The 18,803-nt window shown below is 44.7% G+C and overlaps 1 protein-coding gene across 1 annotated transcript in view; it reads right to left on the reverse strand.

The window, feature by feature from the left end:
* The window catches only part of Ddx31 (DEAD-box helicase 31), an 81,622-nt gene that overhangs the window by 38,294 nt on the left and 24,525 nt on the right, over positions 1–18,803 (reverse strand). The window contains exons 10-15 of the mRNA XM_004653833.2: positions 18,439–18,558; positions 18,206–18,312; positions 16,750–16,988; positions 16,064–16,240; positions 10,506–10,565; positions 1,230–1,280 (exon numbers count right to left, since the gene is read on the reverse strand). Of these exons, the coding sequence (XP_004653890.1) occupies positions 1,230–1,280; positions 10,506–10,565; positions 16,064–16,240; positions 16,750–16,988; positions 18,206–18,312; positions 18,439–18,558 (754 nt within the window). The remainder of the gene's footprint in view (positions 1–1,229; positions 1,281–10,505; positions 10,566–16,063; positions 16,241–16,749; positions 16,989–18,205; positions 18,313–18,438; positions 18,559–18,803) is intronic.

Consider the following 18,803-nt stretch of genomic DNA (forward strand, 5'->3'; position numbering starts at 1 on the left):
GGTGACTGTGCAAGGTGAAAATGCAAGCAGTGGGGTAAATTTCTCTAGGATAACCACATGACCTTGGCCTACTTTCTAGGTAAAAGCAGCTGGGAGGAGGCAACAGAGAACACTGGGCTGATGTAAGCAGGCAACCACAGTGCTGGCCGAGTACACTTCTGCTGCTGGCCCCAGGAGCAGCCCCCCTACATCTTGCTGCAGCTCCACTCAATCCCAAGCAGGCAGGGCAGTAGGCAGTTTGGAGGCTTCTGTTCCTGGGGTGCATTCCTGAAGGTTCCACTCAGAAGACCAGAGAAGACAACGCAGCCTATACAGTCCTTGGCAGTTACATTGTCATCACTAAAACTAAACGATCACACATTCCCTCATTCTGTTTTCCCTGTTTTGCTACATGAAAGTCCAGAGGGCCAAAGTGAATCTGTATATATAAGGCCAGGCCCATTAAACACATCAATCTTCACAGTACACAACCTTCCATGATCAAACCTGAGCCTGGTCTACAGCACTGTCAAGTGATCTTGCCTTCTCATCTCCCATTCACTCTGGGCCAGCAGGAAAGAAGACACAATGCTTCCAGTGACCATCTGTGTGATCAGATCAGATCTCTTAGCCAAAGACAGGCATGAAATCCCACAAAAATGTGAATAAACCATGACTCACATAAACAGGGTATGTGTCCCCTGGCCCCATGCAAACAGGCTTTAAAATATCATTCTGCAGACTAACAAAATCAAAAAAACAAAATGAAGTCCACTAAACCACAGTGCTAATACCTGTACCCTCTAGCAAAGCGTCTAAGACTAGTGGTATATGTAAGATGCTGTCAGGGCTATAATTGCTCCCTGAAGGTCAATGTACATGGACATTGCTCTCAGGACAGCTGAACCATCTCCTTGTGGATCCAATGAGGCCTTCTGAGGCCCCAGGTAATTCCTGCTATTTTCAGACTGCTGAAACTTTGGTTTGTGACATGAATTAATCTGGGGTGGGAGAACCTGCCACTCCCTCCTGCAAATGCTATCCTGAGTGTTCTGCTGTAGTGGGTAGGTGGGCTGGGCAAAGGAGAGTTGAGAGTTGTCAGCAGAACTGTACAGATAAGGTTGGCTGCTGCCTGGTTACCAGGGCAACACCCAAAAGGGTTATAATGATTACTTTTAAAAGCCAAAGCATCTGCTCATGAGCATATATATTCCTGCCTCAAGCTCACACCTTAACAACTAAAATATTACCTGAACAATCCACGTGACTTGTGGGAGATCTAAGCCGCGAGCTGCAACATCCTTCAAAACAAAAAAAGAATCTAGTTTAGATTGAGTTTTTGAAAAGAGAGAGAGAGTGTGTGGGTGTCTGTGTGTGTGTGTGTGAGAGAGAGAGAGATGGAGGGAGGGAGGGAGGGAGGGAGGGAGAGGGAGAGGGAGAGAGACAGGGTCTCATGCTGCATACCCAGGCTGACGTGGAATTCACCATGATTTAGACCAGGCAGTGCCAGGTATGGTGCCGCACACCTTTAATCCCAGCACTCGGGAGGCAGAGGTAGGACTGCCGTGAGGAGGTCGAGGCCACTCTGAGACTCCATAGTGAATTCCATGGCTAGAATGAGACCCTACCTCAAAAAAAAAAAAAGAAAGAAAGGAAGGAAGGAAGGAAAGAAAGAAAGAAAGAAATGTAGACCAGGCAGTGATCCTCCTGCCTGTCTTCCAAGTGCGGGGATTACAGTGTGTGTGACCTCATCCAGCTGAGTTTCTGAACTCTGAAGGGGTGCATGGATATACCTGACAATATAAAATTTGAGGATTCACTTATCTGACATGTGTGCACACATGCATGTGCAGACACACAGCTCTGCATACAACTCCAAGAAGCCCAAGGACCCAATGACATCGATTTGTGGCTAAAAATACTAACTGGGGGCAAATTCAACAGAATCCTCTCATAACTCAGGTGTGCACCACTCGTGTTATAACAGCCTACAATAAGCCAAAGAACTAAACTGCAACTGTCAGTGTGTCATGCCAGAGTTCAGAAAACTGAGCCAGCTGTGTTCATGTAAGCCAGTAATCCTGGCACTTGGAAGACAGAGATAGGAGGGAGGATCAGGAGTTCAAGGCCAACCTTGAATATATGCTGAATTCAAGGACACTCTGGGCTATATCAGATCCTGTCTCAAACAAACAAAACCCAAAAATGAATAAATGAGGAACTGGAGGGATGGCCTAACAGTTAAGGTGCTTGCCTGCAAAGCCAAAGGACCCAGGTTTGATTCCCCAGGACCCACTTAAGCCAGATGCTCAAGGTGACACATGCATCTGGAGTTTGCTTGCAATAGCTGGAGGCCCTGGTATACCCTCTCTCTCTCTCTCTACCTCTTCCTCTCTCAAATAAAAAAATAAATAAATAAATTTTAAGGCCACTGGAGTAACTACCGATGGATTATTACCTTGACTCACATCTAGTAGTAATGCAATCACCTCGGAGGCAAATCGGAGCATTCTAGACTGGGTTATTCAAATAAGGAAGACCTTCCCTGAATGGACGTGGCACCATTCCATGGGGTGGGAGGGTCCCAGACCAAAGAAAATAGCTGGCTGAGCATAACTCAATTTCCTGACTATGAATTAAATGCAACCAGCTGCTTTATGCTCCAGGGGCCATGCTTGCCCACCATGGTGGACTGTTACCACCTCTAACTATAAGCCAAAACAAACCCTTTTGGCCTCTAAATTGTTGCTTGTCCAGCATTTTGTTACTGCAAGGAGAAAAGTAATACATCAAGTCACTCACTTGTGGAGGTGGTGAGCTGTAAGGTATTTACTGAGAACTCTGCCTGCTGGGCTAGGTAAGGATTAAATCGTCTATGGTCCCCCTTTTTAGAAAAAAAAAATTTTTTTTTATTTGACAGAGAGAAAAAGGAGAAAGAGAGGGAGAAAGAATGGGTGTGCTAGGGCTCCTGCCACTGCACACAAACTCCAGATGCGGGTGCCCCCTTGTGCATCTGGCTTACATGGGTCCTGGGGAATCGAACCTGAGCTCTTTGGCTTTGCAGACAAATGCCTTAACCGCTAAGCCGTCCCTCCAGCCCGTCTATGGTCCCTTTTGATCATTAAATTAGGATATATGCCAAAACTGTGAATCACTTCAGGGAACTGACTGGACAGCTGAAAAGCTACAAAGGGATGGAGGTCTCTCTTCCCTTTGCAAGTGGTCCCCACCACAGAGCACAGGTTCTGTGTGCTGTACTCTCCTGCCACGCTGGCAGGACTGTAAGATGAAACCTCCCAGTCTTTAGGATAACTTGTACTCCGCATTCATCAAACCAGTCAGGCAGAGTAAGAGTTTTCTTTTTTTTGGTTTTGTTTTTCAAAGTAGCGTCTCACTCTAGCTCAGGCTGACCTAGAATTCACTACATGGTCTCAGGGTGGCCTTGAAATCACGGCGATCCTCCTACCTCTGCCTCCCAAGGGCAGGGATTAAAGGCGTGAGCCACCACAGCTGGCTTGTATGAGTCTTCTTAGTGAACATTTCCTGAGCATTTACTATACCAGACACCAGGACAAGCATTACCCTGACTAATATTCCAAACAACTATACCCCCATCTGACTGACAGAGGAGGAAACCAAGGTTCCAAGTTGAGTAACTTGTCCAAGGACACAGCTAAACAGTGCAGGCAACCCAAAATTTTGATATAGGAAAATTTCAACCTATACAAGAATAGTGAGGACTTGGTTGGAGATGGTGCAGTTGTTAAAGGTGCTTGCTTGCAAAGCCTGATGGCCTAAGTTCAATTCCCCAATACCCACCTAAAGCCATATGCACAAAGTGGCTCATGCATCTGGTGCTCAGCCAGCCATTCTCACTCTTCCTTTCCCTCTCATTGAAAAAAAAAAAAAAAAAAAAGAGCATCAAGGACTTGTCTCTTTCTACTATTCATCAACTCTTAATCTCTGACACAATTGCTTTCTCTTGAGACACACACACACACACACACACACACACACACACACACACACGCCGTTTTTATAACGACCTAAAGCTACTTGCAAAAGTCATGCATTTTTAGGCCTCAATATGGCAGCAATTACCTCCAAAACACAAGCAGGAACTTCCTTCTTAAATCTTATTTACTTTGTGTGTGTGTGTGGGGGGGGGGAGGTGTACTAGTGTGGCACATGCATGTCACAGTGCACATGTGGAGGTCAAAGGACAACTTTCAGGTTAATTCGCCTTTCTGGTAGGATCTCTTGTTGTTCACTACACATTTTGCAAGCTTCTCTGCCTCCCCTCTTGAAGTAGGTGCACTGGGGTTACAGAAACCTACCACAGCTTCCAGTTGTCACATGGCATCTAGGGATCTGAACTTAGGTACTCAGAGTTGTGCAATAGACCGTTTATTCACTGAGCCATGTCCCAGGCCCCACAGGGACATTTTTTTCTGCTATCCATTACACCAGTTTCACGCTTTATAAATGTTTAAAAATTTTTTTTCTTTATTTGCAAAGAGAGAGAATAACAGAGACAAGGAATGGGCACGCTAGGTCCTCTTGCTATTGCAAAGGAACCCCAGATACATGTACCACTTTCTGCATCTGGTTTTACATGGGTACTAGGGAACTGAACCCAGGCCAACAAGCTTTGCAAGCAAGTGCCTTTAACTACTTAGTGATGACTCCAGCCCCACACTTTAGAAATTTAATACTGAAGCCAGGCTTTGTGGTGCATGCCTTTAATCCCAGCACTCAGGAGGCAGAGGTAGGAGGATCACTGTGAGTTTACGGCCACCCTGAGACCACATAGTGAATTCCAGGTCAGCTTGGGTTAAAGTGAGACCCTACCTTGAAAAGGCCCCCCCCCCTCAAAAAAAAGGAAGGAAGAAATTTAAAACTGAAGCATATTACTTTCTTGTGAACAGGCCTTGTTCAAGTTGCTCCAAATGTGCCTACATTGTCTTCCAGAGATGTTTTCTTTCTTATTCAGAAGTGAGTAATGAACACACACTATCCTATTGTACCTTGGTTGGCACTTCCTTACTATGCAACAGTACCCTGCCTTTTATTAACTTGTCTGGCTTTTTGATGACTATCCTGAGGAACATCCTACACTCGGGGATTGTCCCATTGCTTCCTCTGTGAAAGAACCTTTGTTGTTCATCATATGTAACTTGGGAGCGAGACTTTCAGAATATGTGAATATCATTTCCTCAAACACTTCACCCAAAGGTTTCCCTTTTATGGATGCTCCTTGTCTTGGCAACTGCTACCCTGATGGCCACAAAGGACAACTTCCTATCATTCCTCCCTCTACTTCAGTAGCTCCCCCACCACTTGTTTTAAAGTAAATACTGGGACATAGACAGCTTTCTGGAAAAAATAAGCATATGGTAAGTTTCTCTGAGCAGCATGCTCCTTGCATCCCCCATGATCAAGGGTAGACCTTATCAAGATGCTGCCCACCATCCCTCACCCAGAGAGAGACACCTCTGAGCAGTGCTAGGCTGTATTTGTAAGCATGCAAGTGGAAGTTCATGCACTGCAAGTGTGTCAACCACACAAGTATTTTCTCATAGCTCCTAGGTGCTCAAAAGCTCAAGCTTTGAGAACATGATGCAGTGTTTCCTAGCAAGGGGGAGCAGAACAGACTCTCCACATTAACCATCCCTTAATACCTTTAGGAAAACCGACACGTTCTTAAATCTTCTAAGCTCTAGGTTAGAAATGATTTAGTTTATTTAAAGGCTCTGTCATGGGAGACACAGAGACAGTGGGCTGCCTGAGCTTCACAGACAGGCTCTATAAATGTTTGAAGCTCAGCTCTAAGTGACCCACTGAAAACAGTGGCCAAAAAAAAAAAAAAAGACATTGTGTTTAAAATATCAGGAAGTTATTATAAAGGGAAAATGAGAAATTCTGCGTGGCATTTCAGTTTAGAGAAGGTGTAATGATGACTGAAATGCCTCTTTATTCTTTTCCTACCACACCTGACTAAGACCCTAGGTACAGACCCCAGTAAGGCCAGTGATGATCCCCATCTTCCTGAACAAGTCAGCCCACTGTACTAGATCAGCAGTAAACTGATCAGCCAAATACTCACAAAGACTTCACTTCTGTCCCCTCAGCTCTTACAACTTAAGCCTGACAACAGCCCAATCTCATTCTTTCAACCTAATTAGGGCAGAAGAACCACTAAAGTCAGCTCTGAAAGACACTCAACCAACGAGGCCTTGAAGGCCCTGGGCTTGACAACTGGCGGCCTCTGTGAGACCCAGGAGTACAGATGGAAGGCAGCTTGCTCAGGTGCCAGCCTGTCAGTCGGATTAAAATGACTCATTTATTTACCCAAGAACCTCACAAAGTGCTTTTACTAACAAGGAGAGGGGGCCTGCAGTCTCTCTGAGAAGGGACACACAGACTCGCCTCTGACGCCTTCCTGGCCTGCCAAAAGTCATTACTGCCGTGTGTGGAAAGCCATCAGCAGGGTACAGGCCCCCGTTGTCCGGGTGACAGATTGGGCTGCGTAATCAGAGGAGGAAGGGGAGAGTGCAGAAGCTGTCAGAGGCGAGAGATCTTGGCTGGAGCCGCCAAAAAACTGGCAACACGAGTTAGCGTGACTGAGTAAACAGCAAACAATCTCCAAATGATCCTTCTATTAGCAACAATGAAGCAAAGTGGGGAAGGTAAACTTTACCTGAGAAGCACACCCCAGAGAGATACAAGAAGCCTGTACTTGTTTGGGGTGAGGAACTGGTAGTCTTTGTTGCTTTGTCTCCAGGCCACCAGGCGCGGTGGAAGTCCCCAGGAGGAATGCAGACTAATAGGTGGACATAGCCATAACACTGCTTCAAGGGAGGAAAACCAAAGAAGGCAGCAGCATGGTTGATTTCAATGTAGTTCTCAAGAATGCGCTGGATGCCCAAGGTCCATTTGTTCCTGGGGTGCTCAGCCAGCAGGCTCAGGCAAAGCAGAAGGCTCTCCTTTCTGAGGAGGGTGTGTACTCCAATCCAGGGAAAACCAAAGAAAGAAAGCCTAGCACTGACCTTAAAACCAAAAGTGCCCTGGAAACTCCACTGTCTGGCCACCTTTATCAACCCTTCAACCTAACAATAGCAACGAAGCCCACAGTCTCTTCCTTGGCTCAGGGTGGGTTTTTCACTTTTAGCAAGAGTAGCTAATCCAATGTCTTAAATCTAATTCCTCTGATTTCATAACTATGAGAAAACAGGTCTTGAAATTTCAAATAACTCCTTTCCAGTCATCTCTTCCCAGATCCCTGTTGCCGTTTTGTTGTGATACAAGTTCTTGCCTTCTAGATCTTCCTGCCTCCACCTCCCCAGTGCTAGGATTACAGGTGTGCACCACCACACCACACCCACTTAGCCCTTAGGACTTGGGCTTCCATACTACCCGGAACGGCCTCCTGCAATGACTTCCCTGTAGCCCTGCCCACTGGCCCTCTCACCACAGTCCTACCCTACTGAACAACCAATCTATAAAGCCATGCATATGGTCCTGGGAAAGTGGCATGCAATCACAAAGGCCCTTGCTTTTCAGATGTTTATAATTAATATGAACACACTCCACACACACTTCATTGACTTTAGCAGGAAGGAAAATGGAGCAGAGGAGGGGACTTTCAAACAATGAAGGATGCAGTATGCTTACACCACGATTTCTAACTTTTCATAAAGACATTTAATCTTCTCTGGCCTTATTTTAATAAGGTGACAAATTACAATGGCAAAAGGTACAGTTATAAGGAGGGAAGAAATCCCCACACAACAATTAACAACACAATTTCCTTTAACAAAAGAAGGCAGTTCTCCATCTGCCTCGTCCTGACATGGCCCTCATTCCTCATTAACACCACAGAGACTCCTGGAGAGCATTCAGATAGCCTGGCAAGCAACAGGCTGCTTATAAGGAGGCAGAGTGACATTATCTCCCTGGCCCAAGCATCATCCATTACAGTGTGTCCCAAATACACTGTGGCTCTCAGACAGCAGCAGGATTGAATAAAACAAACAAATATGGCAGAAGTATCAGGAATACTGAGTGTGAGCAAACAGCCTCTCATTCTGACTTAGAAGACAGCCCTTCTCCAGTAATTTCTGCAGAGTAGAGAAAGAGGAGCCTGGAAGGTCTGCATACTAGAATCAACCCAGACAGGGCAATGGCCATGAACAGCGAGCTTCAGGGAAATTAGATTGTACACAAGAGTCGTCTGCTTTACATGTTGCAGTCAGGGGATGAGGGTGCTGTGCTTTGTCAAGACAAAGGCTAGAGGACATCACTTGCAAGCAGTATCAGCCACACACAAGGGATCGTATGCTCACTGAGAGTTATATCCCAGAAAGAATGATGTTTTCCATGTACAATTATTTAAAAATTGAAATTCATATAGTTAAGCTTTTTCTTTGAGCTCCCTAGTATCTGTAAAGTATAGCAACTTTCACATACAGGAGGCTCAATGTTTCTTAGGATGAATCCATGATCCGAAGGGTCAAGGATTCATTTTGTTCCTATCTTGACCCAAATACCAGCACAAAGATTCCCACTGCTCTGTGTTTCAATAAAGTCAACCTGTAACACTGACTCTCAGATAACACTGATGAAGAAGGGAATTTATTTCTGATGAGCAAGTGCATTAAATCATATGTCTTTGTCTTTAGAAAAAGGCATTTGAGCTTGGGCATGGTAGCACATGCCTTTAATCACAGCACTTGGGAGGCTTAGGTAGGAGAATCACCATGAGTTTGAGGCCACCCTGAGACTACATAGTGAATTCCAGGTTAGTCTGGGCTACAGTGAAACCCTACCTCAAAAAGCAAGCAAACAAACAAAACAAAAAAAAGGGCAAAGCCAAAGGACCTTGGTTTGATTACCCAGGACCCACGTAAGCCAGATGCACAAGGTAGCACACGTGTCTAGAGTTCGTTTGCAGTGGCTGAAGGCCCTAGTGTGCCCATTCTGTCTCTTTGCATCTTTCTCTCTCTCAAATAAATAAATAAGAAAAAGGCATTTGTTGTTGGTTCCCACCACTGAGTCTATGGAGCCTCATCTGTCCACACAACTCAACCATAAATACTTACTGACTCCTGACTGCTCTTAGTCAGTGGAATGGGACTGAAAACAAATCATAGTCCCTGTCTTTATGGAACTTACCATCTGGTACAATGATACCTGTTATAGGTGCAATGAACATCACAGAGAAACCTGGGTACTAGGAGTGCCAAGTGGAAAGGAACTAGAGAGCCAAGGATCATTTTCCTGAAGAAGTGAAACTTAGTTCCAGATTTAGTGGAGGCTAGCTAGTCTTTTTCAGGTTGAAGGAAGAGTACATGCAAATACATAAGGCCATAAAAGGTAGAGACTGGGTGGGGCCCCATTAGTGCTGAGGGTAAGAATTCCTGGTTCAGTTCCTTATTAAGAACCATTTTTGGATTCAATTTACTTCAGATAATTGAAGATTTTTTTAAACAAGCATGGACATCTACCTGAATGGTGGATTGGCTTCAGAAAGGGACGAGCTACTTGCTTGAATATAGGGTCTCCTTAGGAGACACACATACCAGCAGTTGTCCTCAGGTCTGAATAATGCTTGTGTGTACGGGGCTACTTTGTTATTCATGTGTGAACATGGGCACTGGAATACGTGAGTTTGAGGTAGGCTTTATGATAGATCATACTCAAAGCTGATCTCACTCACAAGTTGAATTTAGAATTTTTCTTTTCATTAAATTGAACATTGAGTAGGAATTCTTTAAAAGTCATTGCAGTAAATGAGGCACTCAAACAGCTAAATATCACTGTTTGCACCCAGCACCAGTTGACTGGATTTACTAAGCCCACAGTGCAATTTCATTATTGTACATACAGGGATGTATCCAATAGCCTTTTAGGAGTTATGTCATGTCATCCCCAATGGCAGAGGCAGAGAAGGCATTTTAATCTTAGAAGGGATCAACAATATGGTAAAATGAATTCCCAGAGAAACAGGGAATGCCAGATGGGAGTTTTCACTCTTGAAAGTGTACTGGAGATAGGCATTAAGGTTGGTGCTGTGCTGGAGGAGCCACAATGCAAGACCACTGAGGCTGCGGCCCTGAAAACTGCAGAACAAATGATGGCTTCAGAAAACAAAGTAAAACGTGTGTGAGAGCCTCTGCTTTAAGAAGGTGAGCAAGCAGAGACTAGCAGAGGCATCTTGTTGTGCAAAGACTTTCTCAGCTCTAATTACTCCCGATAGCTGTAATTTACAAGTTTTTGGTAGAGAGAAATCTCCAAGATTCACACCTTTTCAGACTAACAGCTGCCACTATTAGTGAGCAAATTGCCAAATCTTCTGAATGGTGGCAGCCAGTGCTGTATGGTATGTATGGCAGGTGACAATCCAGAGGCGTAAAAAAACTAGCCACACCAAGAAGCTCTCCAGAGGGCTGGACAATTTTCAAGGGACTGAAATAGCACACACCACTATGGGAATCAATCCTGACATGAAGCAGGGTGATACATACCGTGCAAAACAGAACACCAGTTCCGGGAGAAGAGAACTCCTGAAACACCGCTGTTCTTTCCTATAAAAACAAGGGGAAATGGCCTTATAAACTCTGAGATAAATGGCACCAGGGTAGGCTGAGACTCCCATAACTTCCCCAATTTTCTATTGCTCTACCTGTTTTGTGGCATAGATTTTCCCAGGAAAGCAGAAGTAGTAGATTCTCTTTTCTTTCTTTTTTCTTGGGAGGGGATGGGGGGTTGTTTTTTTCAATGTAGGATTTCACTCTAGCCCAGGCTGACCTGGAATTCACTATGTAGTTTCAGGGTAGCCTTAAATTCATGGCAATCCTCCTACCTCTGCCTCCTGAGTGCTGGGATTAAAGGCGTGCGTCACCATGCCCGGCTAGTAGTGTATTCTTTTGTAATTTTTTTTTTTTTTTTTTGGCTTTTTGAGGTAGGGTGTCACTGTAGCCCAGGCTGACCTGCAATTCACCCTGTATTCTCAGGGTGGCCTCAAACTTGTGGCGATCCTCCTACCTCTGCCTCCTGAGTGCTGGGATTAAAGGTGTGTACCACCACACCCTAGTGGTGTATTCTTCACATCTTGTGAGACAATCTAGACTGAGTACTAGACATTTGAGATCACAGTAAGTGGCAGAGCCTTGTGGGCAGCACATTTCCATAAGTCAGTGTCATGGGGTTATGTCATTCATAAACACCAACATGAGCAAAGGCTTCAAACTGCAAACACTGTAGATAGAGCAGGGATCCTTGAACTTTTTCAACCTGTGTACCCTTCTCACCTAAGAACTTTTTATGTAATCCCAAGTATATAAGGGCTGGAGAGATGGCTTAGTGGTTAAGGTGCTTGCCTGCAAAGCCTAAGGACCTGGGTTCTATTCCCCAGGACCTATGTAAAGCAAGATGCACAAGGCAGCACATGTTTATGGACTTCATTTGTAGTGGCTAGAGGCTCTGGCACACCCATTATTTTTCTCTCATTCTCTAACTTTCTTTCATAAATAAATATTTAAAAAATAGATACATGTATCAAAATGAATATATAAATCAAGCACTTATTGGTAATATATTATAAAATTATTTATTTATTTATTTTTGGTTTGTTGAGGTAGGGTCTCACTCTAGCTCATGCTGACCTGGAATTCACTATGTAGTCTCAGGGTGGCCTTGAACTCCGGGTGATACTCCTACCTCTGCCTCTCGAGTTCTGGGATTAAAGGCATGCACCACCACACCTGACTCAAGGAATTTATTCTGAAGCAATTCTTTCAGACAGATGTGGTGGTGAATGCCTACAACCTCAATACCTGGGAGATAGAGGAAGAAGGATTACTGTAAATTTAAAGCCAGCCTGGTCTACATAGGGTTTTCAAGGTGAGCCAGAGGACATAATGAGACCCTGTCTCAAAGAAAGGGACCCCCCCAAATAAACAAATACCAAACTAACAAAAAACTCTACACCTACAATTTTTTTTTAATTTGTTCATTTTTTATTTATTTATTTGAGAGCGACAGACACAGAGAGAAAGACAGATAGAGGGAGAGAGAGAGAATGGGCGCGCCAGGGCTTCCAGCCTCTGCAAACCAACTCCAGATGCGTGCGCCCCCTTGTGCATCTGGCTAACGTGGGACCTGGGGAACCGAGCCTCGAACCGGGGTCCTTAGGCTTCACAGGCAAGCGCTTAACAGCTAAGCCATCTCTCCAGCCCTTTGTTTGGTTTTTTGAGGTAGGGTCTCACTCTAGCCCAGGCTGACCTGGAATTCACTATGGAGTCTCAGGGTGGCCTCGAATTCACAGCGATCCTCCCACCTCTGCCTCCCGAGTGCTGGGATTAAAGGCATGTGCCACCACGCACGGCAACAATTTTTTGCTATACACAGAATTTTACCACCTATTAAAGGCTAATATAAAACTCCATACTAACAAGATGAGTGAGCTTGTTTACTTTAACATAAAAAGATTTAATCCTGCTGAGTGCCTAGTACTGCAGGATGTAGAGCACCTTCCCACAATTTTCAGAGCTAATTGATATTTTGATTTTGTAATTGGCAATGCTGAGAACTCTACTTTGCACATATATGTAATGTAGAATGTCACAAGAATGTCTGGGGCCATTTCAGAAATTATTTTGAAAATTGATCACAACTCAAAATTCATGTAGTAATTTTTTTAAAAATTTTATTTATTTGAGAGAGAGAGAGAGAAAGAGAGCCACAGATAGAGAATGGACATGCCAGGGCCTCTAGCTGCTGCAAATGAACTCCAGATGCATAAATTCTTTCTACCTTGTGCACATGGCTTACATGGGTCATGGGGAATCAAACCTGGGTCCTTTGACTTTGAGGGCAAGTATCTTAACCACTCAGCCATCTCTCCAACCCACAGTTACTTTCAATATTTATTTGAGAGAGAGAATGAGAATGAGCACAGCAGGATCTCCTACCTCTGCAAACAAACTCCAGAGGCATATGCCACTTTGTGCGTCTGACTTTATGTGGGTGCTGGGGAATCAAACCCAGCGCATCAAGCTTTGCAAACAAGCGCCTCTGAACTCTCCAGCCTCATTTCTTGATTTTTTGTCTTGTTTTTGAGGCAGGGTCTCACTCTAGCCCAGGCTGACCTTGAATTCACTATGTATTCTCAGGGTGGCCTTGAACTCACAGCAATCCTCCTACCACTGCCTCCCCAGTGCTGGGATTAAAGGAGTGCAACACCGCCAGGTCCCACGTCATGATTTTTAAATGAAACTCAACTAGCAATTCTTAAAATCAAACATTCTGATGCAATTTAATCTAAAGATAGATTAATTTGGGGCTGCAGGGATGGCTTAGCAGTTAAGGCACTTGCCTGCGAAGCCAAAGGACCCAGGTTCAATTTCCCAAGACCCACATAAGCCAGATGCACAAGGTGGCTCATGCATCTGGAGTTCGTCTGCAGCAGCTGAAGGCTACATCAGACCCATTCTCTCCTCTATGAAATGAGTAAAATAAGCAAAAAAAAAATTAAATAAATAAATTAATTAAAGATAGATTAATTTGGACTTGCATAGTAAGAAATAAAGATTTCCATTAATAATAAAGCCATTACGTTAGTTAAGAGCAGAAAACTTGGTATGTACAGTAAAAACAGTGCAATTCATAACCTACATTAGTTTCTACTCTGAGTTCAGAGTGTTCAGGCACCATTTCTTGGCGTTGTGTGGCACGATGGCATGTGCAGTGCAAAACACACACTGGGTCTTCAGAAACAAGGCTATAGTCAAGTGTCATGATGCAACATGGACTGAACACCTCAATTCATGACTCATTGAGTTTGAGTTAATTTTTAGTTGCCGCATGTTTAAAAACCTTTCACTTTTGTCAAATTTTTACAACTGCACATTCAGGTACCTCACTTAGTGCACTGGATTCAGGTGATACCAATCAGCCTTCACCAGGAGCTTGTCCTCACATCTGGACTTACCTAGCCCTCAAGATGCCCTCTCAGAGGCGTTATCTTCATCTCCATTCTCCAGCTCGAAAATTGAGGCAGACATTCCTGTCTAGGGTTTGTGTTCCAGAGTTGATACTAGACATGTACAATGTCAATTTTGCTGTACAGTCTACGTGAAAACAGTTCCTATGGTGTTGTAATCAAAGCCAGAAAGTCCTAAAAACTTGTAAACCATCTTAAAAATTGAAGCAGGGCATGGTGGCTCATGCCTTTAATCCCAGCATTCAGGAGGTGGAGGTAGGAGGATTACTGAGTTTGCAGCCTGAATGAGTTGCAGGTCAGCTTGGGCTAGATTGGACAGAATGCATTCAGATGGCAAGGTGAGGAAAAAATCTACTAAATTTGGGCTTTCACCACAACTATTACATCTTCTCACAACATCGACCTCTCTAATCATTTGGGAAACCATTCTCAGGTCTTGGGGTACTCCAGGGAGATGTGACTGGGATCAGGATTGTTTCACTTTAATGTGGAATAAGACACATGTAACCTAAGACTTATAAGACAAGAGACAGGGATACTACTGCCTCCTGCCCTCTTCTTAAGGCATGAGGAGGCTGTGAATAAATAATAATTACTAAGCTGCAAGGGAAGCTCAACAGGCCTTGACAAAGAGAAAACCAGTATTAACAGCACAGGATGTTTACTGAGCACTTACTATGAGCCAGCACCACACTAAGGGCCATCAGCATTATCTCAGTGAATAGACCATCCTACCTACTACTATCATCACCCCATTTTAGAGACATGGAAGCAGGTGCACAGAGGAGTTCAGTACTTATCTGAAGTGACAGAACCAGGACCACACAAGCAGTCTTCCCCCAGATGGCACACTAGGCTGGACTAATACCCCACCATGATGCAAGATGGATGGTCTGAAATCATTTCACTAGTGGATCTTTTGCAGTACTAAAATCCCAAGTGTCTACAAGTCCACATTAACTATTTCATCCTCTGATGCACCTTGAAGCATGTCTCTGATGAGCAGAGACCCAGAGGATTAATAATCAAGCTAAAATCAAAATTCTAAACCACCACCAACAGTAAAGAATGAAACCAAGACTCAACTAATCGAAAGCTAAAAGTGTAAAACAGCAGATAGCATTCACAAAGGCTGTAATATTCTGGAACTTCTGTATACTTGGTGGCCCAACTATGTCACAAGTAACCTTCAGCAAGGTCGCTTTTCTGGGCCTTCTCAATCTCATTTACTAAAAACAGAACAGGGAGGGACTGGACTTGTTTGGGCTGGCTCACACCTCCAACATCCCTCAGCTCTAACATATCCTAGTGGAAGTGACTGACTGACAGTTTTCTTCCACTTTCTTTCTAAGCTGCCTGGTAACCTCTCCTCAAGGACAAAATGGCGCCTACTTCCAAGCCTGTATATTGTCCTTCCTTTTCCAGTTCCTGCGGGGTGACCTGCCTCCCACACTCTGCCTGACTTCCTATGAGGATGGCATGGCTGAGAGTTGTGCAGTGACTATAACAAACTCCTAGAAGTGGGGTGCAGGGGGTGGGGAGATATCTTCTTCAGGAACACAAGGGTCCCTGCAGAGGAAGACCCGGACCCAAGCCTTTTGGTGCGCAGTGCCCTCTCTCAACCCAAAGTGTTCACAGAGTACAGCGCTGTGTCTTGTTGACAATGACAGCAGCCGTGCTCAGCAGTACCATATGGGATCCACAATTTAGCTCCATTAATGCTCTTAATTTGAAGACATCAAGCCCTAATTACACACTGGGTACTAAAAAGGCAAAAGCCCTCCCTGGTGCCAGCTACTTAGTGCTACTCTGTTGCGGTAGCAGCTGGTGGAGGTAGAGTCAGGCCAAGCAGGCCTGTGAGCTCTCAGGTGGAAGAGGCAGACTCTGGAGCAGGGACCCTCACGAACAATAGACTCCTTGCCCACATCCACACGGCAATGTGGCTTCCCTTTCATTCCAGTGGCTCCCTCATCTCTGGTCTGTGGAACTTGAGTAATGAACGCAGTGCTAAGTGGGAGAGGACTCGGCCTTGCTTTGTGTTCACCAGGCCCAAAGGCGTATGGGGCAGGGTAGGCTTACCTCCTGCTCCATGCCTCCATGTAGCCGCAGGAATTTCAATGACGAGGAGGCAGATGGCAGCAGCCCTGCATCAGAGGCCCCTAAGCTGCTCATCAGGGTGTGAAGGAAGAGTGTGTAGTGGAACTCCACCAGTTCACAACTGGAGAAAAAGACAATGATCTTCTGGTCCTTTTCAAACTACAGAAACAAAGGAGGAAGTAAGCATAAGCTGGTAAGCTCAGGTGATATCATAATAAGTATTTCTCTAAAGTCCATGACCACACTGGTCCCATTCACACATAGGGATAAGAAAAATGACAAAGCTCTAACATCAAAAAGAAAAACAAAGCCAGGTAGGTGGTGCATGCCTTTAATTCCAGTACTGGGAAGCAGAGGTAGGAGTTTGAGGCCAGCCTGGAACTACTGAGTCCATGTCAGCCTAGGATACAGTGAGACCCTACCTGGAAAATAAAACAAAAAAGAAAACAAATGTACTTTAGGTGAGCTATCCCTGGCAAAACTTAGTGGCAACCTAGGTGTGCATAACTTGAAGCTCCACCACTAGCCCCCAGTCAGAGTCATAAACTCAAGACTCAAACTAGAAAATTTTCCCATTTTCTTGGAGCCTCAACTCACTGCTATCATGGTCTGGCACAAACAAAGCACTTGTTACATCCCTGGGCCAGGCAGGTCTAGGCCAGTCCTACCTTGCACTTCTGCAGTATGAAGGCCGCTAGGCAGACAAGGCGCAGCTTGCTGGGAACCAATGTCACAAGTTGGTCGAGACTCTCTGGTATCGCGAAGCTATCTAGCTGGTTACTAGCTAGTGGAAAATCAATGTCCTCTGGGTCTTCTGAATCCTCTGGGTCGGACTGGTCATCGTTTTTGTCTAGCACAGAAATACTCACTGGGTCTTGCAAACTGATATCAGCCAGCCGTGTTACACCTTGATAAGAATAAAAAAGGACAAAGGACAGAGTCACATGCATCCCATAGCACCACTCAGGTTTATGAGGTAAGTCCAGCACTGACCTGCCAACTGCCACTCTGGTGCAGTAGTCTCTGGCCTAACAACCCACCATGCTCCAGCTTTTTATGCTCTTCTATGGAAGACCACCCAAAGGAGTCAACAGATATCTGTCCCACACCTTCCAGATCTCTGATCAAGTAACAAAGCCTCAGATTAAATGATTTCCCAGGCTTCTTAACTGCAGGCCTTTTAAAGGTCTGCACCACGTTCATGTGCACTATGAATCTTCCAAGGGCAAGAAGAGTGTGGGTCACTTGTTTGATCACATAACCCATTTTTCATTGCCTCTCAAAACTGATGTTCCTTAGAAGATAGTGTAGAAGTCATGTGAATGGTATATGGCCATGTAGACCATGCTGTGGGTCCATTAACCAAGTAAACCAGACATGAGGCCATGACACTGGTGGTAGAATCCACATACCACTCACTATGTGAGTGAAATTGCTTCAAATTTTCCAAGCCTTAGTTTTTCCATCTATAAAACAGAAGAATTTCTATTATGTGGAGGGTGGGAGTCAGAAAGGAGATAGGGAATAAGTATGTTTAAAATTTATTTATGTCTGTATGTATGGGGGTGTCTTCTTCCACCTTCTTTGAGATAGGGTATCTTGCTACTGCAAGTGAATACAAGTTTAGCTGGCCTGTGAGCTTTGGATTCTCCTAACTCTGCCTCCTGTTGTCTAGACATACTGGGATCACAGATGCATGTACTACTTTGCATTTGGCTTCAGGGAGGGATCAAACTTGGATTGACGGGCTTTGCAAGCAACAGCCTTTAACCAATAAGCCATCTCCCCATTCCTGGGGATACATGTTTTTAATGAGTAAAAGGGGAAGACAAGTACACTACAAGTCATATAAGGAGAGGCCACTATCTACAGAGCAATGCCTGCTATGTCTCCCAAATGCCATCTAACACTTACAGAACTGCCAGGTTGGTGGTAGACAACCTGCCCAGTAGCCCTCTCCCACTGCAATGACCTGAGTCTGGGCCTTGTTATTCTCTTCCTCCCTTCCCAGACGATGGGGCTGAGCAAAACTAAAGGAACAGGCAGACTACCAAGAGTATCCCTGCTGGCTCCCTCACTGAGGCTGAGCAGCAATGATGCCAGGCCCAAGGGTCCTCAGCTTACCTTCTGTGAGTGTTGCTGAAAGCAGGACATTCTGCCGTTTCTGACACTCAGCATTTATGGCATTCAGGATCACTGTGATGTCCTTCTCAAAACCCATATCCAAGATCCTGTGATTGTAAGAGAAGGACTTTAAAGATTAAATGTGACACTAAGGGGCCACAGGGGTACCATGAAGATGGCAGGACATCCCTTTTCTCCCACCTTCTGTGCCTCCCAAACATCTGTCTGCTTACCTGTCTGCTTCATCCAAAATCAGCCACTGTATCCGGCTGAAGTGAATGTTCTTTGTAGATTTTATATGATCCACCAGGCGTCCAGGAGTTGAGATAAGGATATTTATTCCTTTGCGGAGTCTGTTTAAAATCACATATCATAAAAGAAAGTAAATCCAATAGGACTGAAGCAACCAAAAACATAGGAAAAAAGGCAAAGGAGATGGGTTCATTTTGTGTACAACACAAATGTTCACAGCCAGAAGTCACTGCACAACAGTGAGGAGCCAGTGAGCTTCCCACTTCTGTGAGTTCCATGACGGAAATGTAAAACTACATTAAATCATCAAAGTTTGACTTTAGAAGGCATTTTTAAGGTATATAAC

The sequence above is a fragment of the Jaculus jaculus genome, chromosome 1 (genome assembly GCF_020740685.1).
Source record: "Jaculus jaculus isolate mJacJac1 chromosome 1, mJacJac1.mat.Y.cur, whole genome shotgun sequence".
In the NCBI taxonomy this organism is placed as follows: domain Eukaryota; kingdom Metazoa; phylum Chordata; class Mammalia; order Rodentia; family Dipodidae; genus Jaculus; species Jaculus jaculus.